This window comes from Rattus norvegicus, chromosome 7 (assembly GCF_036323735.1).
Source record: "Rattus norvegicus strain BN/NHsdMcwi chromosome 7, GRCr8, whole genome shotgun sequence".
In the NCBI taxonomy this organism is placed as follows: Eukaryota; Metazoa; Chordata; class Mammalia; order Rodentia; family Muridae; genus Rattus; species Rattus norvegicus.
In genome coordinates, this window is record NC_086025.1 from 1,281,073 (window position 1) to 1,308,434 (window position 27,362).

Genomic DNA, 27,362 nt, shown 5'->3' on the forward strand with positions numbered 1-27,362 from the left:
TGTCTTGATTTTGTACAAACCTCAAAAAAGTGTGAGAAATAAATCTGCACTGTGTGAACCATCCACTTTGTGGGATGCCAACTTTATATCCTTGGTGGGTTTCTTCTTTATCATCTCCTCCTCCTCACCTCTCTTCTTCTTCCTCTTTTTTCTTCTACTTCTTCCTCTTCTTTCTCTTCTACTTCTTCCTCTTCCTTTTCCTCTCCTTCTCATGTTTGGGACCAGGTGCAGTAGCACATACCTTTATTCCCAGAACTCGGGAGGCAGAGGTAGGCAAGGCAGGCAGATCTCTATGCATTAAAGGCCAGCCTGGTCTACAGAGTGAGTTCCAGGACAGTCAGGGCTACACAGAGAAACCTTGTCAAAAAAAAAAAAAAAAAAAAAAAAGACTGAAAAGATGTCTCCCTAGCTTTGCTTTTTATTTTATTTTTTTTCTGTGAAGGCCAGCTGAAGATCTAGTCATCAGGACTCACTTGGGATGAAGGGAACCTCTGGCCTGTCTTTTACTAGAGTCAACAGTGCCTTCAGGGGGCACTCAGATGTAGGGATCGAGTGAGTTCATATGTGTTGGTCTGTGTTGACACAAAAGTATTTCTCACCCTGACTGAGAATACCACTGAGTTGTTAAAGACCTGCTGACAGAGTTTTTGGATTGCCTAACACCGTGCACAGTAGTAGCATACCCACCTAGGTTTCTGACCTAGCATGAAAGAGAGACCATTGTTTAAGAATCTAACAAGGAGGGGGGGGGAAGCCAAGGGAAAAAAAAAACCAAAAAAAAAAGAATCTAACGAGGGCCACTGAGAAGGCGGCATTTCAGAGCTCAGTCCAAGTGGCAAGGTTAGTCTCTCTTCTTGGTTGATTCGGGGTGGGGCTGTTGATGAAATCTTAACTCAGAATTTCAGTTGCTTCATGGTTGGTGGGTTATGTGCTTCTGAAATTTGCACGAGTGGGTCATGTGGCAAACAGTTGTTTATAATACTCTTATAGTCCTCAGGCTTCAGTATGGAAGGAATGCAGGCTTGAGCCACTAGGCCTGGCGTTGTTAGAATCTTTCTAATTTCAGTTAAATAGATACTAATGCTTTCATTCTGATGGAAGTCATTTGAACCCCTTCCCTTACTCTCCCTCCCCCTCCCTCTCCCTTTTCCACTCCCTCTCCTTCCTCCTTCTCTTTCTACATCTCCCTGCCCCTTCCCCCCCTTCTTCTCCCCCTCTCCCTCTCCCTCTCCCTCCTCCCTCCCCCTTCCTTTCTCCCTCTCTTCCTGGTCACATAGATAACAATGTGTTAATTTTGTTTAACTTTTTAAAGAACAAGCTTTTGGCTTCACTGATTTTCATCGATTGTTTTCTGCCCTCCATCTCTGCCCGAGCATCACTTCCTTTCTTGTACCGTTTGTGGGTATAATCTCTCTTGGGTGTTTCATGTCTTCTTTGTTTTGTTTTTGAGAAAGGGTCTCATTCACAGTCCAGACTGGCCTCAGATTTCTGCAGAATCACTCTGGCTGGAATCTTCACCGACACACTAATATCCTTTCTTGTTCCTTCTAGGAATTGTGTAATTTTTTTAACCAAAAAGAAGCTCTTAAATTTAATTTAAAGAAAATAATCATGGGGCTGGAGAGATAGCTCAGCGTCTAAGAGCACTAGATACTCTTCCGGAGGACCCAGGTTCAATTACCAGCATGCACATGGCAGCTCACAACTGTCCGTAAACTCTAAGACCTGACACCCTCACCCAGTCATACATGCAGGCAAAACACCAATGCACATAGAATAGAAATAAATTAATGTCACTTATTTTAAAAAAAAGAAAGAATCTAATTATAAATTCTCTATGAGAAATGGAAACAGTGGTGTGCCTGCCTGCAGTGCTTGAACACAGAAGACACAGGAGATCACCACAGGGCAAGGTCACCACAGGTGGAGCAAGGTCACCTTGGACTGCAGAAGACTACCTTATCGCTACAATGATGATGTGAACAAAGAGGCAGTGAAGGAGAGGAAGAAGGGAGGCACTGAAGGGAGAGAAAAACAAATTATAAGGATGATGGTGCAGACAAGCCCTTTTCCTGGGGATGGGCAGAGACAGGTTACATAGCCCTGGCTACCTGGAATTTGATGTGTAGACTAGGCTGGCCTCAAGCTCACAGAGATCTGCCTGCCTCTGCTTCTCAACTGCCAGGATTAAAGGTGTGGGACACTACACCAGGCCTGCCTGCTTACATTTTAAAATATAGTCAGTTCTTCAGGTGACGCACACCTTGACTACCTCTCTCTCCTAGGTGCTAGGATTCTAGCGATGAGCTACCATGTGGGCTTTATGTGGTGCTAGGGGTCAGACCCAGGGTCTCCTGCATGCTAAGTAAGCACTCCATCAAAAACTACACTGATAGCTGTGTGTGTGTGTGTGTGTGTGTGTGTGTGTGTGTGTCTGTGAGATGTGTGATGTCTGTGGTGTATGTATGATGTGTGTGGTGTGTGTGTGTGTGTGTATGGTGTATGTGTGGTGTGTGTGTGTGGTATATGTGTGATGTGTGTGATGTGTGTGTGATGTATGTGTGGTGTGTGTAATGTGTGTGTGGTATGTGTGTGTATGTGTGGTGTGTGTGTGTGATGTGTGTGGTGTATGTATGATGTGTGTGGTATGTGTGTGTGTTTGTGGTGTATGTGTGATGTGTGTGTGTGGTGTGTGTGTGATGTATGTGTGGTGTGTGTAATGTGTGTGTGGTATGTGTGTGTTTGTGTGGTGTGTGTGTGTGATTGGTGTGTGGTATGTGTGTATGTGATGTGTGTGTGTGTGGTGTGTGTATATGTGATGTGTGTGTGTGTATTTTGTTTTTTGATGTTGACTGACCGATTGTTTTTCAAGGCAGGGTTTCTCTGTGTAACAAGCCCGGGCTCTCCTGGACTTGCTTTGTAAAACAGGCTGACCTGGAACTCATAGAGATCCTCTTGCCTCTGCCTGAGCCACCTGCCCTGGAACTTTCTAAGTTAATGGAGCCTGGGCTTGAACTCAAGGTTCCTTTTCCCTCTGAGTGCTGTGTGCGCCACCAAGCACAGAGTGATGTTTTATTTTTGTTTGTTTGACTAAGATTTTATTCTTTATTTTTTTATTTTTTTATTTTGGAGCTGGGGACTGAACCCAGGGCCTTCCGCTTGCTAGGCAAGCGCTCTACCACTGAGCTAAATCCCCAACCCCTTATTCTTAAATGTTTTAAAATAAATACTGTTCTAAATTTTTGCCAGTTTATGCCACTCTTTAAAGTTTTTTCATCATCTTAGAACCTACAATTTAAAAGCAAATCTCCCTCTCCCCCTCTCCCCTCTGTCCTCCTGCCCTCCTCTCCCATCTATTATGTGCACACGCATGCATGCCCATGTCAGGGCACAGGAAGTCAGAGACAATGAGTAGGAAGGCGTGTGTTCTCCTTGCAGACACTCTTACTTTTGATAGATCTAAAGAGAAACAACAAAAATAGTATGCCCACCTTGCAAACAGAAGTAGCAGGGTCCTAGGGTCTTGTGTCGCATGGCTTGAGGTAGTGTGGCACTTTTCTGCACAGGGCTCCTGCCACTTTCAATTTCAGCCGTGCATTCGAGGAGACTTGTTCCTCTAGATTTAAAGTTTTAAAAATATGGGTAAGAGGTCTAGAGAGATGGATTCAATTCCTAGCACCCACAGAGAGGCTTGCAACTCCAGTTCCAGGGAATCCAACACCCTCTTCTAGCCTCCGTGGGTACTGGGCACACACAGTGCACTTATAGATATACTGGAAAAACATTCAGACACATAAAGTAACAGCAAACAAATCTTGATAAAAGGCAAAACAAAAATATTATGGGTGAAGATGTGCCAGTGGATCTGAAGTCTCCAAAGATCATCTGGTCAGTATTGACGCAGCCCAGCAGTCTACACGTGGCCGTCCCCAATACACTCTGTCCTCGTCCCAAAAAAGACCAGATGAACTTCATGTAGGATAAGGTCAATGTCCTCACTGTTGAACCTTTCTGTCCCAGCTTATTTGAAAAGGCCCTGGCCAATGTCAACATTGGGCACCTCATCTGCACCATAGGGACTGATGGGTTTGCTCTAGCAGTCAGACCAGCCCCTTCCACCTCAGCAGCCCCAAAGATCTCCTCTATTCATGGGACAGAGAGCAGGGCAGAACAGGAGGAGGATTGAGGACCTAACAAAGCTACCCGGGGACTCTTACTTCTCAATGGCTGGACTATATGGTAATCTGGGTCCCCCATAAGTGGGTGGGTATAAAATGGTGAGGGGTCCCTCTGACCTAGAAAGGACAGAAACCAAGCAGAAACTGTGTTGCATTTCCCATATCCTATCCTTTTACTGAAAAAAAATCATAAACTTGGAGGTAGGTGATGGATGAGGGGGTTCCCTGAATCTTGGGCTCCGTTTAGACTCTAACCTTCAGAGACAAGGTCTGCATATTTTGGGGTTCTCCCTTTTTCCAGGGTGCTCAGCTCCTGACATGCACAGTCTCAGACTCAATTCGACATCAATTCAGCTGCTTTGCTACCTCCTGCTGTGTCCTGTGGGTGCCGAAGGGTGTCTCTACGATGCTCCCTCCCTCGCAGTTGGGATCACAGCCGCCTACCTCAGACCCGTTGTCCTGCCAGGCGCTGCTCCCAAGGTCCCTGCCTGGCTTCACTCACATGCCTCCTCTCTCCAAATTCCTGGTAGGCCTGGCTCTAAGGAATGCTCTGGAGGAAGCTGGCTGCTGGGCTGATGTCTGGGCTCTTCAGCTTCAGCTTTACCGATTCGGAGGTGTGGAGGCTACACAGGCCCTCATCCGCCATCTTCAAGAGCTCCAGAAAGGTGGACGTGCAGACTGGAAAGTGTCCGTGAATGCTCTGTCCTCTGCCCTACAGCTCTTAGCCTGGGAGCAGGCAGGTCCAAAGAGGGTCAAACGTTCGCTTTCTAACATGGGCTGTGAGAATGAGCAGGAACAGAGAGTGCACAATGTGGTTGAGCTGCTGCCAGCAGTGGGCACCTACTACAACCTAGGCACAGCCTTGTATTACGCCATTAAGAACTGCACTGACAAGGCCAAGGAACGAGGCCGAGATGGGGCCATAGACCTGGGTTATGATCTTTTGATGACCATGGTGGGTATGTCAGGGGGGCCAACTGGTGCAGTGATCACTGCTGCTCTTAAGCCAGCGCTGAAGGCTGGGGTTCAGCGGCTGATCCGATATTATCATGACGAGGAAGGGGTGACCACCTCTCAGCCAGAGACCCGGAAGGATGCCCCCACATATAGAGATGACGTGGAAGAAACAACCATGTCCAATTTGGTGTCAGAAGTTGAAAGTACAACTTCTAACTGGGGGAGGCCTTTATTAAAGAACTATGTTTTTTTGGCATACAAGAGATAGTAACAGAACAACAAATAAGTGGAAAATTCTGATAAGAGGAGGAGTGTGGATGGATGGGTGGATGGTTTGGGGTGCTGTCACCACTTGCCAGTAATTTCCTTCTTGAAACTTAGCTTTTACACTCTAATGTGGCCAACTTTCGCCTGAACAAGTGGTTATAGAAATTAAAAAGTGATATCATGAACGCACAATATTTATCATTCATATCCTCAAAAATACCAGTATTACCTCAGCTCTTCCCTCCCTATCCTAAAGCGTAAGGATGCAGGTCCCACCCTTTCTATGGAGTCCTTGGTGTCTCCACACACCCTGGTTTCAGTTTCCTTTCCCTAGGACGCACTGTTCACAGTTCGGGTAAATCAGCTGCTAGAATTCTTGGCTAAGACTTTAGTTGGGCTCCGCCCCACTCGGGGCGGGGGCGGGAGCTAAGGTGAGCCTCTCCCTCTCCACCAATCACTGAAGTCAGAGGTGTGGTTACAAGCAGCTTGTTCAGCCCAGCGCTGGGCGGGTTTGTGTCTCAGCCAATGAGAGTGCTACGCGGGAAGGGCGTGGCGAAGCCTCCTGTCGCCCCACCGAGGCCGGAACGCCGAGCGTCCACAGCCGGGTGACGGGTTCCGCCGCTCACGGTCTGGGTCCGCCAGAGTCGGGAGTGGGTGGGAAACGGGTCCTTGAGCCACTTGAAGGATTGGAAGTTGAAACGGGAGCACTGGAAGGAGCGGCACTTTACCCTCAGAAGGTACAGGCCCCGAAAGGTTGTGCGGAGCGGGGCGGAGGTGTCAGCCCATTCCCAGGAAGGGCTATTGCCTCGGGTGATGATGCCCTTGTAGACAAGGCGTCTGTTCTCTCTCTGGCTGAAGTCGAACACCCTGCAGGATGCTGCACTACTGCACAGCTCTACTTCTCAACCCTGTCGACTTCCTTCCAAAACTCCTCCTCGATTCTTTTTTTTTTTTTTTTTTCTTTTTTTTCGGAGCTGGGGACCGAACCCAGGGCCTTGCGCTTGCTAGGCAAGCGCTCTACCACTGAGCTAAATCCCCAACCCTCGATTCTTGCAGCTGCTATGTGTTCCCATCTGTTCCTTGTCAGAAAACCTCTGCTCTGCGAATCTATTTACTTATTTGTTTGCTTCCTTATTTTTAAAATTTGTTTGCATGTTGTGTCTGTGTACTATATGCGTACCTGGATTGGCCACAAGAGGGCGTCAGGTCTCCTGGGACTGGACTTAGATGGTTGTGAGCTGCCATATAGGGACTGGGAATTGAACTCAGGTCCTCTGGAAGAGCAGCCATTGTGGTTTTTTTTTTTTTTTTTTTTTTTTCGGAGCTGGGGACCGAACCCAGGGCCTTGCGCTTGCTAGGCAAGCGCTCTACCACTGAGCTAAATCCCCAACCCCACAGCCAGTGTTCTTAACCATGGAGCCGTCTCTCTAGGCCCTTTGCATAATATTTTTTATCCTTGCCCAAATAAATAAATAAATAAAGAAGACATACTTAATTGTTTTGTATTGCGTGTATAATATATACATATATAATTACATATAGACTATAAAGGCCAGGAAGGTGAAACTATTTGCTGAAGGCTACACATAAAGTCTGGTTTATTTCAGAAAAGCTTATTTAGTGAAAACCTGATGCCGGAGAGAAGCTAACTAGAGAAAGTACTTTATCACAGCCCCTATAACTGCAGTGCAGTCCACTTGGGCAGACTTTTGGGGTGGGGGTTGAGACAGTGTTTTTCTGTGTAACCCTCCTGTCCTGGAAATCACTGTATAGACTGGGTTGACCTCAAACTCAGAAGTCCACCTGCTTCTTCCTCCCAAGTGCTGGTTCACAACCATCTATAGTCGTAGTCCTATAGGATCTAATGCCTCTTCTGATGTGCGGGTGTACATGCAGACAAAATAACATATACATAAAATAAAATTTTTAAAAAGAGAAAAATTGAATCTCCTACCCAATCTCTTCCCTTTTCCATTCCTGCCTTTAAGGAAAGAAAGCCAGCCCCTGGACTTTAGGTGACGTTGTTTGCTCTCTGCAGTAGAATCATGTGTGTGTGTTTCTCCTAGTCTTTTTAGCTCAAGGTACAATAAGAGTAAAGCTTTTTTTTTTAAGATTTATTTATTATATGTAAGTACACTGTAGCTGTCTTCAGACACACCAGAAGAGGGCATCGGATCCCATTACTGATGGTTGTGAGCCACCAGGTTGCTGCTGGGAATTGAACTCAGGACCTCTGGAAGAGCAGTCAGTGCTCTTAACCACTGAGCCACCTCTCCAGCCCCCCCCCAATACTTTTTATATCTTTAAAAATTATTTTACTCAGTGGTTAAGAGCACGGACTGCTCTTCCAGAGGTCCTGAGTTCAATTCCCAGCAACCACAGCGCACAAACATCTGTAATGGGATCCAATGCCCTCTTCTGGTGTGTCTGAAACAGCAACAATATACTCTCTTTTTTTTTTTTTATTTTATGAATATGAGTACACTGTAGCTGTCTTCACACACCAGAAGATCCCATTACAGATGGTTGTGAGCCACCACGTGGTTGCTGGGAATTGAACTCAGGACTTCTGGAAGGGCAGTCAATGCTCTTAACTGCTGAGCCATTTCTCCAGCCTCCAACAATATACTCATATAAATAAAGTAAAATAAAAATATTTTATATCTGGGCAGTAGTGGCACACAACACTTGGGAGGCAGAGGCAGGCAGATCTGTGAATTTGAGACTAACTGGATCTGTAGAGCTATGTCCAGGACAGCCAGGGCTATACAGAGAAACCCTGTTTCAAAACCAGAAAGTTATTTTATGTGTATATGTGTGTCTTAGCTGAAGTGGAAGTTTCTGAGTATGTCACGTGATGCACACCCAAGTGTTTTTGGGTAAGTCTAACAAACCCAGAAACTTGTACTTCTCTTAACTAGGGTTTCTGCTGCTGTGGAGAGACACCGTGACCACAGCAACTCCTATAAAGGACAACACTTAATTGGGTTTGGCCTACAGTTTTAAAGATTTGGTCTGTTATGGTGAATAACAGTGTAGGTACAGACAAGGTGCTGAAGAAGGAGAGTTCTTCATCTTGATCCAAAGTCAGTGCATACCCTGAGCATAAGACCTCAAAGCCTGCCCCCACAGTGACACACTTCCTCCAACAAGGCCACACCCCCTTAGTGCCACTCCCTATGGGCCAGTGGGGGCTGATTGCATTTGAACTACCTCAGTGTATGCATTGTATGTCTGTAGGTATGCCACTCAAATGCCTGATGGCCTCGGAGGTCAGAAGAGGGCATAGATCCCTTGGGACTGGGGTTTAAATAGTTGCGAGTCGTCATATGAGCCCTGGGACTCAATCTGCTCCTCTAGAAAAACAAGTGCTCTTGAACACTGAGCCAACCCTCCAGACCCGTTTATCTTTTAACTGTATAATTGAAACATTTCAAATAAGAAAAATCACACATCCCTGACTTGGTGGCCCATGACTAAATCCCAGCACTTAGGAGGTTGCAGCAGGATTGCTTCAATTTCCAGTCAGCTGGGTTACAAAGACCCTGGGTTTGTTTGTGTTTGTGTGTTTTATAAACCAGACAGTAAGTAAATAAGCCAAGAGACTATGAATGATTTGGTCCAATAGAATATCCAGCAGAGAACGGATGTCTTTCCCATTCAGAGTCCAAATGGCGCAGTGGGAGATGTTGCAGAACCTTGACAGTCCATTTCTGGACCAGTTGCATGAGCTCTACTCACAAAGCCTCCTGCCAATGGACGTCCGACAGCACTTGGCTGCCTGGATTGAAGACCAGAACTGGTGAGGACTTGGGGGTTCAGGTGGCTCCTTCTGAGCACACAGGGTCCATCCTCGAGATGTCCTGGGCGATCGCAGAGCAGCAGGTTGTTTATGGAGCCCTTGTTGTGTCGGTCCCCAGGAGGGAAGCTGTACTAGGCAGTGATCATTCCAAGGCCAACATGCTATACTTCAACATCCTGGACCAGCTGAACCAGTGGGACCACTACAGCTTGGACTCCGACTACCTTTTATTACAGCATAACTTGCGAAAATTCAATCGGGACATTCAGGTACTTGGAAGAGCTGGGAATAAGAGTGTGGGACTAGCCTTTGAGTCTAGAGTAAGAGCTGGGAGACAGAGTCTGGACATGGGGTGTCACTGGCAGAGTAATGGACTGAATCTAGATTCAGGGTCTATGAAGGAGAAAAATACTGGAGACACTGAAGGCAGGGTCTGGACTGGGCGGTCATTAAGGTAGTTAAATGGGACCGTGCTTCTGTTTTTTTTTCTACTTAGATGTTTCCCAATGGCCCTACCCAGTTGGCTGAGATGATCTTCAATCTTCTCCTGGAAGAGAAAAGGATTCTGAATCAGGCCCAAAGAGCTCAAGAGGTAAGAACAGTGTGGTACTGAGAGATGGCTTAGTGGTTAAGAGTGCTGACTGCTCTTCCTGAGTTCAACCACAGTGGGATCTGATGCCCTCTTCTGGTGTGTCTGAAGACAGCTACAGTGTAGTCAAATGAAAAAACAAAACAACAACAACAAAAAAACAAATAAATAAAATCTTAAAAAAAGAAAGCAAGCAAGAAAGCCCCTGGGACAGCAAGGCACCTGGCAGAGACTCAGGGAACTCCTCTCAGACCAGGCTCTCCCCCACACTCTGCAGTAAAATTTCAGGTCCTGATATTAGGGATGAAAACTCAAGAGTTCAGGTGGGAGTGGGGTGTGTGACCCATACCATTAATCCCAGCATTTGGGTCCCACAGCTTTAATTTGAGTCACAGAGGCAGGTGGATCTCTGTGAGTTTGAACCCAGCTTGTTATATGTCATGAGTTCCAGAACAGCCATGGCTACACAGAGAAAGAAACTCTGTCTTAAACAAACAAACCAGTCAGAGTTCAAACATGTTCAGAACCTCTTACTTCAGATGCAGCCCAGGCCAGCCCCTGAAGCGGCAGGGGAGAGCCAGCAGCAGCTTGAGATTGAAACAAGAATCCTGGATTTACAGACTGCTGTGGAGGTTGGTGGCTGTGGCAAGTGTTGGGTGTGGAGTGGAGATCGAAGCTTTTCTGCCCTCAGAAAAGCCTCACTGGGGTCCCATCTCCTCCACAGGCGCTGGTGAGATCCATCAGGCAGCTGAAGGATGTGCAGGATGTCTTCAGCTTCAGATACACAGTTCTCAATCACAGTAGGTCCACTCAAGGGGCCGTCTTAGGGGCCAGTGGGAAGGACAGCAGAGGCTGGGTGCTCCATTGAGCAGTGGTCACCTAGGGCCCCTTATGTCAGCGTCAGTAGTCCCATCGATATGTAAGGCAGAGGTGTGGGGTGTGTTGTGGAGGGCAGACTAGAGATGTGATTGAGGAATAGTTCGCAAATGGTAGAGGGATTGTGTAGTAAACTGCCTTAGCAGGTTGAATGGGCTTCTGGTCCATCCAGAATTTGCCTGTGGGACTCCAGGTGTCTGTACTTTCTCTGGTACTCCCTTCCTCCCCATCCAGCATTTTCAGTTTTTGACTGAGACCCTGGACAGAAAAGAGCAGAAGGAACATGTGGTCTGAGTTTTGGTCTTGCCTTTCAGAGAAGACATCGTCTTTGGACCCCCATCAGAGCCAACAGCGGCAGCTTGTGCAGACAACAGCCAATGAACTGGACAGAATGAGAAAGGTGGGGGCTGGGCACAGAAGGGGCAGCAGAGGGGGTTGAGGGGGCAGCAGAGGGGGTTCAGGGGGTATCAGGGAACTGGGGGGCAGCAGAGCGGGTTTGGGGGCAGCAGAGAACTGGGGGAGGGGATCAGGGGGCTATGGCCTCACCATCTTAGTTTCCTGTTCTCTTCATCGGCTGGATGGGGGTGGTGAGAGGTACTTAGCACTCATGAGTTCTCCTTCCTAGGAGGTGCTGGACATCTCCAAAGCCCTGGTTGGACGATTAACCACCCTGGTCGACCTGTTGCTGCCAAAGCTGGATGAGTGGAAGGCTCAGCAGCAGAAGTCCTGCATTGGAGCCCCAGCACCCGAGCTGCAGCTGGATCAGCTGGAACAGTGGTAAGAACCTCGGGGGCTGGTGCAGTGAATGGAGGACAGTGGAGCTCAGTGGGAGAGTGCTCCTCTGCACTCCCAAGTCCTGGGTCTGATGTCAGCACAGAAGGAGAACAGAGAGGCAGGAAGGGACAGGGAAACAACAGCCAATGATGCCTCCGTGTCTTCTGCCGCTTCTCTGGTTTGACTGTGACTATATACTCTGCTGTACGCTGTCCTCGCCACTCAGAGAGTCCTGGTCCAGTCTTTGCTTTGGTAAAGAAGCAAAGGAAAGTACTGGGTTAATCCGGTCTACCCTGTTTTGTTTGCTTTTGAGACGATGTCTCACTATGTGGCTTTGGATACCCTGGAACTCACTGTGTTGACCAGGCTGGCTTTGAACTGACCATTTCTCCAGCCTCTGTCTTCCCAGTGTTGGGATTAAAGGCATGGGCTACCACACCCACTTAATAAAATAAATCCTTAAGAGAATAAGTGGAATATTATAAAATGTGCATTAAAATGCTCCTTAATGATTTATTTTTATTTGCAGGTGAGGTTTTGCCTGCATGTGTGTGTGTCTGTGTGATGGTATTAGAGACCATTGTGAGCCACCATGTGGGTGCTGGGATTTGAACCCAGATCCTCTTGCAGAGCAGTCAGCGCTGAGCCATCTCTCCAGACACCATTTCTTTTTTTTTTTGGTTCTTTTTTTCGGAGCTGGGGACCGAACCCAGGGCCTTGCGCTTCCTAGGTAAGCGCTCTACCACTGAGCTAAATCCCCAGCCCCAGACACCATTTCTTTAAATTGTCTACTGTCTACTACTGTGTGTCTGTATGATGGGGAGAGCGCGCGTGCGCGCGTGTGTGTGTGCGCGTGTGCGTGTGTGTGTGTGTGTGTGTGTGTGTGTGTGTCTGTGTGTGTCTGTGTGTGTGTGTGTGTGTGTGTGGTGTGTATAGAGCTCAGAGGAGAACTTTGTGGGGTTCTCTACTGACATCTTTATATGGGTTCCAGGGACACAACCCAAGTAGCCGGGCCTTCTTTTTTTTTTTTTTTTTTTTTTTTGGTTCTTTTTTTCGGAGCTGGGGACCAAACCCAGGGCCTTGCGCTTCCTAGGTAAGTGCTCTACCACTGAGCTAAATCCCCAGCCCCGTAGCCAGGCCTCCTTGATGAGCACTTTTACCCACTGTGCCGTGTCTCAGTGCCAGCGTATCTTCTGAGGCTTTACAAAGATGGTTGTGAGCTGAATGTGGTATTGGAGACTGGTAATCCAAGTCCTAGGGAAGCAAACACAGGAGAACCAGAAGTCCGGGCTAGCCCTAGCCTGGAGTATATAATTGGATCTTTGGATCTTGCCTTGAAGATACACACACACACACACACACACACACACACACACACACACACACACGTACACACATACGTACACACACACACGTACACACACATACACACGTACACACACATACACACACGTATACACACACATACACACGTACACACACATACACACGTACACACACATACACACGTGTACACACACACACACACACACACACACACACACACGGTCTGAGGAAATAGTCCCATTAGGAACATGCTTGCAGTGCGAGCATAGGGCCTGAATTCAGATTCCCAGCACCCACTTAAAAGCTGGGCAAATACCAGGCACCAATAACCCCAGCACCAGGTGGACAGAAATAGGCAGATACCGGGGGTTTGCTGGCTAGCCGACGCTGAAACAAAATGGTGGCGTCCAGGCTCAGTGAGTGAGAGCGCCTCAAAAGAGGTGAAGAGGAATAGGAGAAAAGACTCAGTTCTAGGCTCTACGGACACATGCTTTACAAGAGAAAGTTAGATGTCATTACATTAATAGAAACTTGTGTATCAAAGTGGTTCTGAGTTTAATCTTTTGGAGGAGAAATTGTTTTGAATACTTTACCATGTGCTTCTTGGATTCTGTTTCTTTGTGACAGGGGTTTCTTGTGCCCCAGGCTGGCCTTGAACTCATTCTATAGCTGAAAATGAACTTCTAGTCTTTTTGCCTTCACCTCCTGAGTTGGAATTTCCAGTGTGCATCCCTGTGCCTTGTCGATGCAGTGCCGGGGATGGAACCTAGGGATTTGTTGTACCAAATGAGCAGTATCAGCAGCCCTTGCCTTTACTTATCTCTTTGTGAGACCCAGCCCAGACTTGAACTCTCAACCCTCCTACTTCAACCTTGAGGATGCAGGGATCTTAAATGTGAAATCACACTTTTTAGCTCAAGTCAGTTTCCGTCCCTCTACGGCACTCAAGCCTCAGTGCGGCCCCAGAAAACTTACACATTCTCTCTCCCTGGACTCTGTCACCCAGGTTGACAGCTGGAGCAAAGGTCTTGTTCCACCTTCGGCAGCTACTGAAGCAACTGAAGGATATGAGTCTTATGCTTCGTTATGAGGGTGACATGTTTGGCCAAGGGGTGGACCTGCAGAATGCCCAAGTCACGGAGTTACTTCAGCGTCTGCTCCAAAGGTCTGGTGGCCTAGGAGGTGTCGGGGATAGCGGGGGACAAGGAAGAAACAAACACATACGGGGAGATGGTTGTTACGGATGCAGCTGTCATCCTCTACCCATACCTCTCTTCTTAGGTCCTTTGTAGTGGAAACCCAGCCCTGCATGCCCCAGACTCTCCATCGACCCCTCATCCTGAAGACTGGGAGCAAGTTCACTGTCCGAACAAGGTTGCATTTGCAAGCCGTGCCTCTTTTTCCCTCTTCTGTTGCTGTGCCTTTTCTGAGTGTGCAGATCCTTTCTCTTGCTCGTGAAGACTTCTTTTCTTCCCCACCCCTCTTTTACACCTCTGGTCATGTCAAGAATTTGAAACTGACCACTCTATCCAACATCTGTTCCCCCAGACTGCTGGTGAGACTCCAGGAAGGCAATGAATCACTCAAAGCAGAAGTCTCCATTGACAGGTGAGCTGAGGCAGCTGAAAGACGTGACTAAAACAGCCAATAGGCAGAGGCTGGAGGCAGAGGTACCCACTGCATGGCAGGATCCCCAGGCTGCCTTCTGTCCACCTGTCCCACCTCCCGCATGCCGGACGCCCTGCAGCTTGTCCCAGACTCATTTCACTGTACTAACAACTCCTCCAGCCAGGCATGGCCAATGCTTCAGACAAATACAAATATGGAAGACATTCCGTGTCTCTTCTGCCAGGCCATGCCATGTCGCTATGAGCTCAAGGAGGCAGTGTGAACCTAGGTCTGTCTGATTACCAAGACCAAATTGCTTTTACTTCCAGTGATTATTTTTTTTTCTCCTTCCTTTCAGGAATTCAGAGTTGCCAGGGTAAGTGCCTGATAAGGACACGTACACTGCATGTGTGACCTGCACAGTACACGTGGCAGCCCTGCGGGAGTTCAGGGGACGAAGGGGACTGGGGGGACACGTGGACAGAAGTCTGAAGTAACATGGAATTTTTGTTTACCACAAAATTGTATTTTTTATTTTACTTTTTTTTATATTTTGCTTACAGTGTGTGTGTGTGTGTGTGTGTGTGTGTGTGTGTGTGTGTGTGTATACACAATCAAGAGAGAAAAATATGAAAATATGTATAAGTTAGAGGACAACTAGTGGGCGCGTTCTCTCCGTCCACCATGTGGGTCCTGGGGACTGAACTCAAGTCATAAGACTTGTCCATAAGCACCCTTACTTGCTGAGTCATCCAACCATCCCTTTCCTGCTGATTTTTAAAACTACCCTGGGCAAGCCATGGTGGAACACCCCCGAACTTTTAGGAGCCTGGGGCAAGAGAATCACTGGAAATACAAGGCTAGCCTGGGCTATATAAAGAATTGCTGGAAATACAAGGCCAGCCTGGTCTACACAAAGAAAGAGAGAGAAACAAAGATACTAACACTGCTCTTTGTCCCCCTGTATCTTCTCCCTGGAGCAGCTTCCGGAAGTTCAACATTCTGACCTCAAACCAGAAGTCCTTGACCCCTGAGGAAGGCCAGAGACAAGGCTTAATTTGGGACTTCGGCTTCTTGGTAAGAAGGGTTAACGGAGTTGGCATCTAATCCCGAGGAGTGGGAGCTAAAGCATCTCTAGGCCTTGGCCTTGGGTCCCTTCCCTGACATCGTGTCTTCTGACTGCAGACGCTGGTGGAGCAGCGCTCAGTGGGCGCAGGAAAGGGCAGCAACAAGGTAAGGCTGGCTGTTCCCCAGAGCCATGAGCTGAGGCCAGCGACTCACCGAAGGACCCGCTGATCGATGATCGCTGATCGCTGTGACCCTGCAGGGGCCGCTGCCTGTGACAGAGGAGCTACACATCATCAGCGCCATGGTGGAGTACGTTTACCAGGGTCTGAAGATGAAGCTGCAGGTGAGTGCCAAGAGAGGGGGAGCGAAAGAGGCAGCAGCTGTGTGCAGTTACACAAACCCCCTTCCCCCTGTGACTCCTGGCTTCCTCCCAGACGGACACTCTCCCTGTGGTGATTATCTCTAACATGAACCAACTCTCCATTGCCTGGGCCTCCATTCTCTGGTTCAACATGCTCAGCTCAACTCCCAAGGTAGGAGGAGGAAGAGGCAGTGGTGAGCAGGTGAGGGGCAGAGGTGAATGGAGGCTCTGCCTGAAGAGTTGCTTCTGAGCCGGCTCACCCCCAACCCCACAGGACCAGCAGTTCTTCTGCAAAGTTCCGAAAGCTCCGTGGAGTTTGCTGGGGCCTGCACTCAGTTGGCAGTTCTCCTCCTACATCGGCCGAGGCCTCGATCCTGAGCAGCTGGGCATGCTGAGAAACAAGCTGTTCGGTACAGTTTCCTCTTCCCTAGCCCTGGCTTGCCCCTACCCCAGGCCCTCTGCCTGGCCTTGGCCTCCTTCAGTCATCCCAACCGTCTGTGACTCCACAGGAAAGAACTGCAAGACAGAGGATGCACTGTTGTCCTGGGCAGACTTCAGCAAGGTAACACGCTGCAGCCTGTGTCCTGTTAGTCCCCGTCCAGACGCTGGGCCATCTCATCCTTCCCCACATCCAGTCAGACACTGGCCATCTCACCCTTCCCCACACCCAGTCAGACACTGGCCATCTCACCCTTCCCCACACCCAGTCAGACACTGGCCATCTCTACCCTTCCCCACACCAAGGGCAATTCCACATCCCTTCCTGTCTTTCTTTACCTCCCTCAGCGAGAGAGCCCCCCTGGCAAGATCCCTTTCTGGACCTGGCTGGACAAAATTCTGGAGCTGGTACATGACCACCTGAAGGATCTCTGGAATGATGGGTAAGGCCTGGCTCAGTCTTCCTTTGTTTTCCTCAACTGGGCTCAGATCCGCACTTCATGTGTGCCCTCTGGTAGCACAAGGGAGACACACACCACACACACACACCACACACACACACACCACACACACACACACACCACACACACACACACACACACACACACACACACACACACACACGGTGCAAGTCCCCATTAGTAATAGCAGTCGTAGGTTGGGGATTTAGCTCAGTGGTAGAGCACTTGCCTAGCAACCGTAAGGCCCTGGGTTCGGTCCCCAGCTCCGGAAAAAAAAAAAAAAGAAAAGAAAAGAAATATAGTAATAGCAGTCGTGTTGGAGTTTGTCAAGCAGAGACTGCCAGGCCCTTCTGTCCGCACAGTCCTTACGATCACACTGAGGGGGGTACTTCCAACTTCAGTCCCATGGGGAAACCAGACTCAGAGAAACTAGGAACTCACACAATAGACAGAGCTGGGAAGGAGCAGGCTGGTGGTGAGGGTCATCTTCAGTCAGTCCCTGTCTATTGTGTAACTCTGGCTGGCTGTCCTGGAACTGGCTGTATACACCATATTGGTCTGCCTACTCTTGCCTCTGCCTCCCAAGCGCTGGGATTAAAGGCCTTTGCTTCTGTGCCCAGGCCTATTATATTTATAGTTATTGATTTTGTGTGCAAGCACATGTGCATAGAGATCAGTATAGCTTACAAGGTAGGTTCTCTCCTTCCACTGTGGGGGTCCTAGAGATTGGACTCAGGCGGTCAGGCTGGTGGGAGCTGCCTTTAGCTGCTGAGCCATCTCCTCACCCCTCACCAGGCTTTCTTCGGCCTGCCCACCGAATCCTCACAAGTGGAACCGGGACCTTGGGTCTAACAGGCTTTGTCCACTCCAGGCGCATCATGGGCTTTGTGAGCCGGAGCGAGGAACGCCGACTACTGAAGAAGATGGTGTCGGGCACCTTCCTGCTGCGCTTCAGTGAGACTTCTGAAGGGGGCATTACCTGCTCTTGGGTGGAGCACCAGGATGATGGTCAGCACCCTCTCCCGCACCATTCCTGCAGTCCTCCCACTCTGACCCTCTGTCTGTCTGGCTTGGGGGCTGTGTCTGTCTGGGGTTACCTACCTGGGCAGGAAACCCCGGGGCTAGTCTCACTTCTTGTGTTCTTCAGATAAAGTCCTCATCTACTCTGTGCAGCCCTACACCAAGGAAGTGCTACAGTCACTCCCACTGACAGAAATCATCCGCCACTACCAGGTTCTCGCCGAAGAGAATGCTCCTGAGAACCCACTCCGCTTCCTCTATCCCCGCGTCCCTCGGGACGAAGCCTTTGGGTGTTACTACCAGGAAAAAGGTTGGGGTCGACGGCATACCTCCTTCCTAGGATGAAAGTGTTCTCGGATATTGATAGTTCCAGCTCCCTCCTTCACACGCAGGGCACGTGTGCCGACAGTGCACACTCCTTAGTAGGGAGGACCACCTTGCACTAGAGAAACTTTGGCCTCTGTGTAACACATTGATCTCTTCCCGTCTCCCGTCTGTATCCCACAGTTAACTTGGAAGAACGGAGGAAATACCTGAAACATAGACTCATCGTGATCTCTAACAGGTGAGACACAAGGCCTTCCCTGGGACCCTCTGGCTGATGCTGCTTCCAGATGCCTTCTCTCCCTCTCCCTCTCCCCAACTCACCAACCTCTGGGTTTTCCCTTTTAAGCCGCTCCTCTCTGCAGTGTACCCGCCGCCATCTTTTCCACGGTCTCCCTGACAGTAATGTTCACAACCGTTCTGTTAACAGGACCCTCCCCGATGACAGAGGACTAGATTTCCTGGGCAAACAAACTGTTGAGTCCTTTTTAGGACCCAGTGGAGTAGGTAGCAGCAATGGCAGCAATGTGTATTAGAAGTGTGTTGTTGCTGGGCACTGGGCCAAGCAATCTGTGTGTTTTCTAATTGTGTTGAATCTTCACATGCCTCGCATGTGCGGCATGACTGGTATCAGCTGGAGAAACTGCGTTTCAGTGTGATAAAGCAGCGTGTAGTGTGTATGGGGTACATTCATAGAGTGTTGGCACCCGTGGGACCAGAGTCCTCCTGTCTGAAAGGGCTGGAGTCCTAGAGCTGCACTTACAGGCAGTTGTGAACCAGCTTACACGGGTGCTGGGAACCAAACGTGGGTCCTGCGCACATCTATTGATTTATGACACTTGGCACTGTGCACTCTCAATAACAACTTCACTCCGGCCCCCTCTGCTGGATTTTAAAGTGTATTTATTTCTGTGTGGGCTATGTATGTGTGCGCATGTATATGCCTACCACGAAATATATGTAGAGGTCAGGGGACGATTTGCAAGAGTTGGCTCCTCTTTCTACCACGTGGGTCATGGGCTTGGACTCAGATTGCTGGGTTTAGTAGTGGTGCCCTGCCTGAAGAGCCGTGTTTCTGGCTTCATGATTTTTGTATGTGGTAGATGATACAAATCTAGTTTAATTCTTCTGTAAATGGATTTCCAGTGTATTGAGGAGGCTGTACTCTGTGTGTGTGTGTGTGTGTGTGTGTGTGTGTGTATGAGAGAGAGAGAGAGAGAGAGACCTTTATAAAAAAAATTCATGGATTTATTTCTGGGTCTACCATTCTGTTTCCTTGGCCCATATGTCTGATTTTATGTTGCTACCATGCTATTTTGGTTACTATACCTCAGTATTATTTAATTATGTTAGCTGTTGTTTTGAAACAGGGTTTCATGTACCACCATGCCTGCCTCCAGCTGTACTAAGGGTCTTTTGTGAGGGTGTATAAAGTTGGATTCTGGGAAGAGTGGCATGTGGTAGAAATTGCATTAAATTTATAAGTCATTTTGGGCGATATCTAGGATCCTGCTCTTAACCATCCTCTTGCCTCTGTTCCATGCCTATGTGATAGTCTAAGGGCTAGATCAGCAGTTAAGAGCAGTTGGTTGTCCTTGCGTAGCACCTGGGTTCAGTACTCAGCACCCACGAGGTGGCTTGCCACCATTGAGCATCAGGGGATCGACTGCTCTCTCCTGACTTCCACATATACCAGGTACGCATGTGGTGTACATACACTTACACAAGCGGAATACTTGTACACAGAAGATAAAAATAAAATTTAAAAACTGTAAATGACTCTCTAAGATTTACCCAATCAGTAAATGAGAGAATTCAAATTCTAACAAGCCTGATTTCAAGACCAGATATAGTGGCTAGCACCTCTAATTCCAGTGCTTGGGAACTGGAAGGCAGAAGTTCCAGTCTAGCCTTGGCTATGTAGAGATTTGAAGGGCAGCCTGTGCTACATGAGACACTGTCTCCTAAAATCTTATGATAAAGGCCATATTTTACCCCTCTGCTCCTCACCACCACCACCCACGCAGGGATCTCACGATGCAGACCAGTCTTTTTTTTTTTTTTTTGGTTCATTTTTTCGGAGCTGGGGACCGAACCCAGGCCCTTGCACTTCCTAGGTAAGCGCTCTACCACTGAGCTAAATCCCCAGCCCCATGATGCAGACCAGTCTTAAAGGAGCCTCTGCCTCCTGAGTTCTGGGTTAAAGGTGTGTACAAGCACACCTAGCTCCCTACCACCTTCTTAGGCTAGACATGTAGCCTGCCTCCGCTTGCTCTATGATCCTCACTTCATTTCACCCCCTGAGTCTTGTCCCATTGTCTGTCCTGATACACCTAGACAGGCGGACGAGCTGCAGCAGCCTCTGGAGCTTAAACAGGATCCAGAGTCCTTAGAGCTGGATGCAGAGCTCATGTCAGTGATGGAGTTGGCACGAGACCTGGAGCTGCAGTCAATGCTGCAGGTGGGGCTGGACCTGGGCGTAGAGCCGAAACCAGATCCCACACTGAGTCCAGCCCCACAAATCCTGCTGGAGCCAGACCCAGCACGTGCATTGAATCAGCTGTTGCCAGAGCCGGATTTGCCTCAGGACCTGCAGCAGCTGAACACAGGGGAGATGGAAAGTAAGTGATCTCTCACCATTACCAAAAGGCGAGCCCCAGTTCCTCATTCATTTCCTGGTGATTCCTTTTGTGAAGAATGCAAGGGCCTCCCCTGACCCACCCTGCCCCTCCATTTCCCCAGATTGCACCTTTCCTGCTAAAGTTGGAAGCTTCTAACTTGGATCAGGGCCTGATGTCTTTCTCTCTGTGTCCTCTAGTCTTCAGAAACAACATAAATATTGATGACGTCATGCCCTACGGTGACCCAGTGTTGGCTGGCCAGAGCATCATAGAGGAGGCTTACAGGTCCTGCCCCAGCCATTTTGACGTGGATGGACCCTTGATTCCTTCTGAAGACTAAGAGCTTTGTTTCTGTTTTGTCCCTTCTAACTCCCAAATCAGGATGTTGCTTCCAGCAGTGGGAAAAGAGGCCTTGTGAGCAGGGTTAGCATAGGCTCTGGAGTAAGAGGTAGAAGCATAGCATGCTTTCTAAGGTACACCACAGGGTCAGAACAGACACTGGCCATAGCCCTTCTAGGACCCTGAGGCTGCCTGCCATGCTGGGAGACACAGGGGTCTTAAGGGCAGGTCAGGACATTTGGGAGGTCCTTAGAGGGTCTGAGGCAGTGGTGTCTTTCCAGTATGGAACGATTTTAATGTTTTGATAATTGGCTAAGTTGGTATGAAGCAACATTGGGCCTTGGTGGGGAGCTCATGGATGGAATTCTGTCCTTCCTTCATCGCTATCCTGGGACCTGTCAAACCCAGAACCTTGCCCATGGTAGGCAACCACAGTGGCACTGAGCCATACCCAACTGAGTTCTTCAGTTCTCTCTTCCGGTTATCTCAGGTCTCCTCCCTTCACTCCTGACTCCAGTTCTAAATCCTTCTCTTCCTGTAGAGACTGAGGGCTATCTGCTTCAGTTGGCCATGTGAAGCAGACTACTGCTAGCAGCCCCTTGCCATGCTCAACCCCCACAAAGTGACCCTGACACTCTAGTGAAGGCGTGACGCTTTGCTGCCTTAGACTGTCCCGTCTCTACCTCCCCCAGCGCCTGAGAGAATCACTCCTGGAGCTTTGAACGGTTTCTGAGCCCTTGGGCATTGCTTCTCATAATAAATATTTGATAGAGCTGATATTTTACGAGTAAGAGGGCATTTCTTCTTTTGTACAGTGTTTTGTTAACATGAAAGGAAAAAAATTATTCCTTAGGGGCGACCCAGGCAAGGCCTTGGTCTCAGAGCCCTGAAGGTTTATCAGAAATTTTTATGCCATTGTCAAGGAAGCCAGGGGGCAACTGCCGCTGCTCTAAGGTGTGCTCACGGTACAACTTGTGGCAAATGAAACGTGAGAACCTGTACTATGGGCGTTTTCTACATGGTGCCTCAGAACAGTTCAGGAAGGGGTTAATAATAATTGGGAGAGGGGACAGCAGTGTCATGCCCAGCCTTGAAGGTGGCATGAGCAAACCAAGAACCAAGAAGGTGGATGAGGAAGATACACACAGGAGCAGAAGAAACTCAAGGAGCCAAAAGCTGTAAGAAAAGGTGCTTGGCCAATAGGTAAAGTTAAGAAATCGGCAAGGCCAGACAGGGTGGCACAGTGGGACCACGGGCAGGGGGGACGTGATGGTGCCGTTGCATCCTGATCCTTTGTGAGTTCCTGGGTTCTCTGGTGTGCCATCTCCCACCACGCCCTGAATAGCTAGTCCTTTGTACATCATAATAAACTTTTGTTAAAACAACAACAAAAAACTGTGGAAGTGTCTCTTCTCTAAACTCTTGGACTTTCTGTTCCTGAAAACCCAATTCCTTAGAGACAGAAAGGCCAGCAACGCACGGCCATTAGCTCATCAACTGTGGCTTCCTCCCTTCCTTCCTCTGTTGGCACAGTGATTTATGTCCCGTGGACTGTCGGGGTAGAGAAGGGACATTCATATAGCTTCCGTTATTACTGAGTCGGTGGCAAAGTCAAGACATAAACCTGGATCTGCCTAGGCCAGTGCCTGTAACCCCAGCATTGGGGAGGCAGAGGCAGGGTCAGCAATTTAAGGCTCAGCCTAGGGTGCATACTGAGTTCCAGAACAGCCTCAAATACATGAGTCCACATCTCTAAAAAATAAACATGAGCCAGGCATGGTTTAATCCTAGCACTTGAGAGACAGAGGCAGGCCTGGTCTACAAAGCGATTTTTAGGACGGGTAGACCTGTTACACAGTGAAACCCTGTCATAAAAATAAGACAAAAACCAAAACAAAACAAACCCTAAATCTGACTCTATGCCCCATGTGCACCTTTTTGTTTTGTTTTGTTTTCTGTTGCTACAAGATTTTCTCTATGTAAATTCTTGATGGCCTGGAACTTGTATAGAGTAGTTTAGCCTGGAACTCATGGTGCTGTTTCTCTCTTTGCCTCTCTGAAACTGGCTTTACAGGTACATGCCACCCCAATCAGAGGCTTTGGTGGGTGGGTGGGCTTTTGTAGACAGGAGGCCACTGTATGGTACAGGTTACAACAAATTCACAGTCACCTGAGCGCCGGGATACAGGTGTGTCCCACTGGCAAAATGTTTGTCCTTTGATGTCTCAGCCATGGAAGTAAAGGAAATGAACAGGATGTGGTGGTAAACACCTATAATTCCAGTGCTTGGGAGAATGAACTAGATGAATTGCCAGGAGTTCGAGGCCAGCCTGGACTACATAGTGAGTTCTAGGATAGCTAGAGAAACTCAAAGAAGCCCTATCTCAAAAAGAACCCAAGGGTTGGGGATTTAGCTCAGCGGTGGAGCGCTTGCCTAGCGAGTGCAAGGCCCTGGGTTCGGTCCCCAGCTCCGAAAAAAAAAAAAAAAAAAAAAAGAACCTAAATGAACTAGTTCCTTTCACTTTTTTCTTTTTTCTTTTTTTTAAAGATTTATTATTATACAGTGTTCTACCTGAATGCTTTACACCCACAGGCCAGAAGAGGGCATCAGATCTCATTATGGATGGTTGTGAGCCACCATGTGGTTGCTGGGGATTGAACTCAGGACCTGTGGAAGAGCAGTCGGTGCCCTTAACCTCTGAGCCATCTCTCCAGCCCCACTTTTTTCTTTTTTGAGATTATAATTACACCCTTATCTTTTTTTTTTTTTTTTTGGTTCTTTTTTCGGAGCTGGGGACCGAACCCAGGGCCTTGCGCTTCCTAGGCAAGCGCTCTACCACTGAGCTAAATCTCCAGCCCCCACACCCTTATCTTTCCTCCCTCCAGACCTATATGTCCCTCCTGGCTCTCTTCTTTTTAATCCCCTCCCCTTTTAACCTTCCACTTCCAGCACTTGGGAGGCTGAGGAAGGAGGCCTGCCACAATTGCAAAGCCTATTTGGGCTATCTTAGATGTCAAACCAAAAATTTACCAGGCTTGGCGGCACACCTGTGACCCCAGCACTTTGGGGCTGGAGGATTGCTTTGAATTGGACATCATCCTGGCCAATGTATCAAGGAGTTCCAAGACTACACAGCAATACCCTATTTCAAAAAAACAAACACCAAAAATTCAAGCCAGGTGTGAGACAGCACCGAGGTAGGAAAACTGACATAAATTCTGGACAGGCTGGTGTAAAACCATATTTTAAAACTGAAGTCAAGGGGTGGAGAGATGGCTCAGCAGTTAAGGGCACTGACTGCTCTTTCAGAGGTCCTGAGTTCAAATCCCAGCAACCACATTGTGGCTCACAACCATCTGTAATAAGATATGGTGCCCTCTTCTGGCCTGTAGGCCTGTAGGCATGCATGCAGGCAGAACAGTATATATATATATATATATATATATATATATATATATATATATATATATATATATATATAGATATAGATATAGATATAGATATCTTAAAAAAAAACTAAAACAAAAAACAAACAAAACAAAACTGAAGTCAGAGGAGCTGTGGAGACAGTTTAGTGGGTAAAGCCCTTACCAGGCAAATGTGAGAACCAGAGATTGGCACTCCAATGCCTATATAAATAACAGGTGGGTCTTGTTCCCCACCTATGATTTCAGCACTTGGGAGGCAGAGACAGGAGTCCAGAGCAAGTTGGTGAGGTAGGTTAGGCCAATCAATCTGGTAAGCTAGACTCAAGTGAGAGACTTGGGCACAAGCCAGGAGATGTGTCATCCTCCTTTAACCCCAGCGTTAGAGACAGACACAGGCAGATCTTGATGAGTTTAATGCCAGCCAAGACTACATGGTGAGACTACATGGTGAGACTGTGTGTGTGTGTGTGTGTGTGTGTGTGTGTGTGTGTGTGTGTGTGTGTGTACACTCAACATTAACTTTTGCTCTACATGATACATGTGCACACAGAAGTGAACCTGTATACACACACACACGCACACACACACGCACATGCACACACATGTACACATCACAGATGCTCGTCATAGACAGGCAGTGGAGATGCCATGTTGTCATTTGATGACCTCGACACAAACGTGTCCTTTCAGAACTCAGGACCTCTGAATCTGTTGATCTGAGACGTCAAAGGTTCATCTTTATCACTCGGCCCTACTTTTCCCATCTCTTTTCTCTCCTGACTACTGGCTTAGAAATTAGACAAGAGAGCCACATAAATAAATCTTTATTAAAAAAATACATAATTCCTCATAAATATAATAAATAACAATCCTCTAAACTGTTACAAGGATAAATAATACCAAAATTTCCCTTCCCACTTAATAAATACGCAGCTTTGTCACAGGTCGGTATCGCGAGTCAGTCCATGTTGGTAGTTCTGTTAGTTCTTAGTGCTGGGTTCTGTTAGAACTGAAGGACTAAGCAGGCAGTTACAGAGCTTCCGTCTGGAGCACTGTGAGTCTTCACATTTCCCCGAATCACTCAGAAAAGTATAACATTCCCTTTTTCTTGTTTTACTTACAGATTCTGGCCAAAGCCTAGGCTCACTTTTCCTGATGCTCCAGGCTTCTCACAGTTTCTCCGATGTCTCCACCCCCTTCCCCTTCTGCCATGCAGCTGTCTGCCAGCTTCCAAGGCCAAGGGCTTGACTTGATTCCTCTTCTCCATCTCCTCCCTCTAGTGAGCTGCCGTCTGGGGTTTGTTGCTTTTCTCTTTAATAATGGTGTCCTTGCCCTTCACACAAAACATACAAAACAAGAACAGCAAAAGTCCTGATGGGTTAATTAGCTTGCAGATGTCTGCATTGATGGATTAGTTTTATCACTGTAGCCATGGGAACCTGGGCACTATCCTTAAGCCGTTGGCACTAAGGGCTCAGTCAGAGTTGCTGCTCCGTGGGCAAAGACCCGGGCAGCTATGGCCAGAAAGGCTTGGAGGCTGCGAAGGATCTTGGAACGGAGAAGAGAACGCTGCCACTGCTGGCTGGGACTCAGGCGAGGCATCTGTTGAGTCTCCCAGTGGTGATCCTCTGGCTAAAGGACAGAAGACACAGTCAGAAAGGATCCCAGATATAAGCTCCCAGCTTCTGTTTCAGACACTGGCTCGCTCCATCTTCCAGATCCCTGGTTCATACCTGGAGGAGCTGGCTGAGGCCCAGTAGGGAGGTATGAAGCTGGTCCACAGGGCTATCCGGGAGTAGAGAAGGCTCCCCTGTGAAGATGTCCGAGTCCAGCAGGTGCTTATAAAACACCAGACCTTGGCGGATCCTTTGCAAACAGAACTGGGGAAAGAAGAGAGCAATAGAGACATGTGGATCCTCTTTCCCAGTGCCCTGCCTTCCTTTTTCCTCTGGTTTTCCTTTTTCTTTCTTTGGACAGCGTTCCACTGCCTTAGGCTTTGGCTTTAAACCTACTACCCAAAATTCAGTCTGGCTTCAACCCACTGTGGCTCCTCATCCTCTCAGAGCTAAATGGTCATGACCAGCTTCCTTCCACCTCCCTTCTCCCAGGCACACCAACACCTGCTTAGTGGTACCTGGCTGTTGTCCTTGAGACCTTGGGGATCACAACCATCACCACACTGGATACGGGGCACGTCACTTTTAGTCTCTTCTTCCCCTTCTTCTCTTAGTAGATCCTGGAATGGAGGCCATGGGAACAACGAGGTGAGGTGACCACTTTGCATTCCCCTCAGCCACTGGCTCATGGCTTTCCCAGAAGACCCTGTCTTCTGTCCTCTCTCACTCCACAATGGCCTTCAACCCTCCAGATCCACCCAGGGCCACAGCTTACATTAAACCCACACACTTGAAGGGCTTGGGAAGGTTTCTGCATGGTTCCAGGAGCTGACACTTACCATTTGTCCCACTGGTGTGTGTGCACTCCAGGCTAGTGTGCAGAGATTCCGGGAGAGCTGCTGGCACTGAGCCCAGTCAGGACTGCTACTCCTAGGCACAGCCAGCCCCTGAGTGGCCCAGGGCAACAGCCACAGGAGTATTATTGCTCTGCAATCCAGCATCTTGTTGCCTGCTTCTCAGATCTGGCTGGCTCTGTGCTCTGCACTAGACCCTCTATCAACCTCCTTTTGCTCTGAGTCTAACTCTGAAGTCTGACTTCTAAGTGGCTTCCTGCTTTCTTCCTTTTTGTCTCGCAGTCTCTTTTTAAGGTCCCTGCACTGTAAGGCCCGCCCTTTGCACTAGCAGGTGACTCAGAGCAGGTGGGATTTCCCCTCCCTGCATCACCTCCCTCTTTGGAGAGCCCAGGTATGCCACCTCAGTTCCAGGGGAAATGAGTGGTGAGGCTGCTGTGGCTAGAGGCCTAGGTCA

At 48.4% G+C, this 27,362-nt stretch overlaps 3 protein-coding genes across 7 annotated transcripts; 2 read left to right on the forward strand and 1 right to left on the reverse strand.

Annotated features, from left to right (window-relative positions):
* The first annotated feature begins 4,149 nt into the window (after positions 1-4,149).
* Positions 4,150-5,587, forward strand: Apof (apolipoprotein F). Of its 2 annotated transcripts, NM_001409538.1 has the most exon segments (3): positions 4,150-4,239; positions 4,480-4,567; positions 4,569-5,587. In NM_001409538.1, coding segments are annotated over 3 exon segments (939 nt in total). In that variant the 5' UTR covers positions 4,150-4,223; the 3' UTR covers positions 5,404-5,587.
* Positions 5,588-5,952: 365 nt separating this feature from the next.
* On the forward strand, positions 5,953-21,786 carry Stat2 (signal transducer and activator of transcription 2). Of its 4 annotated transcripts, none has more exons than XM_063263091.1 (24): positions 5,953-6,139; positions 9,067-9,204; positions 9,323-9,473; positions 9,701-9,796; positions 10,333-10,425; positions 10,518-10,593; positions 10,984-11,069; positions 11,295-11,446; positions 13,776-13,934; positions 14,051-14,143; positions 14,318-14,377; positions 14,736-14,753; positions 15,361-15,454; positions 15,563-15,610; positions 15,705-15,788; positions 15,880-15,978; positions 16,081-16,216; positions 16,316-16,368; positions 16,593-16,687; positions 17,577-17,659; positions 17,853-18,035; positions 18,233-18,290; positions 20,387-20,670; positions 20,868-21,786. In XM_063263091.1, the coding sequence occupies exons 2-24, from the start codon at positions 9,074-9,076 to the stop codon at positions 21,008-21,010; spliced, it is 2,475 nt and encodes an 824-aa protein (XP_063119161.1). In that variant the 5' UTR covers positions 5,953-6,139; positions 9,067-9,073; the 3' UTR covers positions 21,011-21,786. The 4 variants fall into 4 exon arrangements, with proteins under 4 accessions (XP_063119161.1, XP_063119159.1, XP_063119160.1 ...); XM_063263089.1 differs by having other exon boundaries at positions 5,959-6,139; positions 10,318-10,425; positions 17,577-17,713; XM_063263090.1 differs by having other exon boundaries at positions 5,959-6,139; positions 10,318-10,425.
* Positions 21,787-25,247: 3,461 nt separating this feature from the next.
* Il23a (interleukin 23 subunit alpha) lies at positions 25,248-27,362 on the reverse strand. Its single transcript, NM_130410.2, has 4 exons — positions 26,894-27,362; positions 26,573-26,674; positions 26,172-26,318; positions 25,248-26,070 (listed from the first exon to the last, which is right to left on the reverse strand). The coding sequence occupies exons 1-4, from the start codon at positions 27,053-27,055 to the stop codon at positions 25,891-25,893; spliced, it is 591 nt and encodes a 196-aa protein (NP_569094.1). The 5' UTR covers positions 27,056-27,362; the 3' UTR covers positions 25,248-25,890.

Bases quoted from the DNA above. Each gene is read 5' to 3' on its own strand.
- Stat2 (XM_063263089.1), top strand. From the start codon at position 9,074: ATGGCGCAGTGGGAGATGTTGCAGAACCTTGACAGTCCATTTCTGGAC. The intron at 10,594-10,983 runs GTAGGTCCACTC...CTTGCCTTTCAG, and splicing joins ATACACAGTTCTCAATCACA to AGAAGACATCGTCTTTGGAC. The intron at 15,611-15,704 runs GTAAGGCTGGCT...GTGACCCTGCAG, and splicing joins CAGGAAAGGGCAGCAACAAG to GGGCCGCTGCCTGTGACAGA.
- Il23a (NM_130410.2), bottom strand. From the start codon at position 27,055: ATGCTGGATTGCAGAGCAATAATACTCCTGTGGCTGTTGCCCTGGGCC. The intron at 26,319-26,572 runs GTACCACTAAGC...TTCTTTCCCCAG, and splicing joins GTCTCAAGGACAACAGCCAG to TTCTGTTTGCAAAGGATCCG. The intron at 26,071-26,171 runs GTATGAACCAGG...TCTGTCCTTTAG, and splicing joins GCCTCAGCCAGCTCCTCCAG to CCAGAGGATCACCACTGGGA.